We start from the raw sequence: 2,577 nt of genomic DNA on the forward strand, positions 1-2,577 counted from the left end.
GTGTATCCACAGTCTGCTTGACAGTGGCTCTCTGTTACTTTCATATGTCTCTCTTTTCCTTTTTTCTATGGGTGGGGTCATGGTTTCCCATTTCCTCCTTATTTTTCCTTCTATGCTTGATAATCCTGCATTTGACTTTCTGTTGCCAATATTTCTTTTTCTTCTCTTCTGCTTACAGACACACAAATACACAAACCCTTCAAGATTACACGTGAAGGAATGCAGCGTCTCTTCTTGTTTGCTCCGTTGCTCCTTCTGTACTGCACCCTTGTCACTCTTGCTGTGACAGAGCACCACCGCTGTGTGTTTGACAGAGTGTCTGTCAAACTTGGAACTTCTTACGATCTAAGTAAACAGGAGAAGGCTCGTGATCCAGTGAGTGGATCGTTGCAAACTTGGAGTACCGAAGCTCCTTCAAAGAGAGAAGAACCTCAGGAAGGATGGGAACCGATTCGCATTAAACTTGTATTTGATAATTTGAAGATGGCTGGACATGATTGTTCTGAAAATGTTAATAAGAATCCGATAAAAACCTTATTGAACACTGAATTTAATTGCACCGATCATGATATCTTGACAGAAGAGAAAAAGAATATTCTTGTTAACGAGATTCTTCCTGAGGCAATTAATCTGCACAAGGAACGCCTTTTGGTTAAACCTTTGAAGGGTCCTATTGTTGTGCCGGAGTTCTCTGATCCTCAAGGTCTTTGCTCCAAGTTCATACCGAAAGATCATAAAACCAGGAGTGTTTCCGGTTATGACATGGTGCTGTACGTTGCTGCTACACCAACAACTGATGGAGCATTCGCGTGGGCGGCAACATGTGCCAAATTGGATTCTGATGGTCGTCCAGTTATTGGGATCATTAATTACGGTCCACGGTATATTGTGGCCACACCACAGCGTGTCCGCGTTGCTGCTCATGAGATTGCCCATGCACTTGGCTTCAATTTCGAGCTGATGAAGATGGATAGGTTGGTGGGTGAGGATGATCGTTTGAGCGATAAGGCAGATGTTTTTGTTGTTGCCTCCAAAAACACGCGGAGAGAGGTCATGGACCATTATAACTGTAATTCTACGAAAGGTATGGAATTACAAAGTGTGTCATTTGTGAAAGTAAGAAAGGAGCCAGAGGGAGCTGACGGTAGAGCGCGTGCTCGTGCATCGTCTATGCCTGCGGCACAATTACAATCAACTATCCTCGCTCAGGTTGCAAGTGTACAAGAGGAATATGAGTTGGGAGAATCACACAGTAATGTTATGGATGGTCGTTTTGCAGGGAGGGACTCTGTTGGCAGTGTTGTGCAAGAGAGACCTGAAGAAGAGGGTTCCAGTGCTGCCAAGTTTACACAGAATGTACATCATTCATCAAATGTCTTCTCGACAAGACGTTCACTACACGTTCAAGCTGCAATGATGGCATCTGAGAGCAAATGCGCAAAGGGACAACCAGTGGAGACTATGGCGGGTGAAACAGAGTGTATTGTTGAGGCACCAATGTTTATTCCAAACCACGAAAATATGATGACACGGTCGCACTGGAGTCGTCGTATTGCAAAGGATGAGTTAATGGTTGGTCTCGTCGGTGCTGGTTACTACACCGCAATTACAATGGGAGCTTTCGCTGATCTGGGCTACTATAAAGTTAATTGGACAATGGCAGAGCAGATGAGTTGGGGCAATAACTCTAACTGTGAATTTTTGAATAATAAGTGCGTTAACAGCGGGGAAACAAACTTCCTCAACATGTTCTGCACAACCAAGAGCGATGATATCCCTGACGCTCCTGCAGGACTACAGTGCACATCTGATCGCCAGTCAATGGGAAGGTGCAGCAGCATCGAATCAAAAACAGTTAAGGATCTTCCGGAGCATTTCCGATACTTTTCGGAGAACAATAAGGTTGGTTCAGATTCATCTGAACATATGGATTACTGCCCGTTTATTACATCAACAGAAGGTTACAGCTGCATCAATGGTGTGCAGAGCCAAATGCCTGGAAGTGTAATTGCTAACAACTCACGTTGTGTTGAGGGTAATGAACTAAAGGCTGCAAATGCAGCAGTTGGTGCCGTGTGTGTGGAGGTGTCTTGCAAGTTCAACAAGGTAATTGTGCGGTACAGTGGAAACAATGAGTGGTACAGTTGTCCTGAAGGAAAAAATCTAACTGTGAATGGGAGTGTACTGCAGGGTAAAATTGTGTGCCCCAAATACGCTGATGTGTGCAATACAATCAACAAAACTCTGGATGAATCGGAAGGTCCATCAAAAGACCCAGACATTGTTGAAGAAGTCCAAACAAGTCAACCAGAAGCCGCTGAGGCCACTGGAACCCCCAAACCAACTGAAAGTGCTGCTGGTAACCAGGGAGTGTCTGCACCTGTGGTACAAAATGAGGCAAGTACGACCACAGAATCAAAACCCAGTGAAACTAAGGAAGAAAACAATACCTTATCTGCGAGTGGGCAGAATAATAAAACTACTGCGAAAAAAGGCACTGATGGTTCTTTTAAAGCATCTGCTGACGCGAGTGTTATGTTTGTTTTCTTGACACTCTCTATGATAATGTTGCCATGA

At 44.3% G+C, this 2,577-nt stretch overlaps 1 protein-coding gene across 1 annotated transcript; it reads left to right on the forward strand.

The window, feature by feature from the left end:
• Positions 1-219: 219 nt before the first annotated feature.
• TM35_001071020 (surface protease GP63) lies at positions 220-2,577 on the forward strand (the record flags this gene model as incomplete). The annotated part of the gene is made up of 1 exon (XM_029031670.1): positions 220-2,577. The coding sequence occupies one exon, from the start codon at positions 220-222 to the stop codon at positions 2,575-2,577; it is 2,358 nt and encodes a 785-aa protein (XP_028877031.1).

Source organism: Trypanosoma theileri (assembly GCF_002087225.1).
Source record: "Trypanosoma theileri isolate Edinburgh chromosome Unknown TM35_Tth_107_V1, whole genome shotgun sequence".
NCBI lineage: Eukaryota > Euglenozoa > Kinetoplastea > Trypanosomatida > Trypanosomatidae > Trypanosoma > Trypanosoma theileri.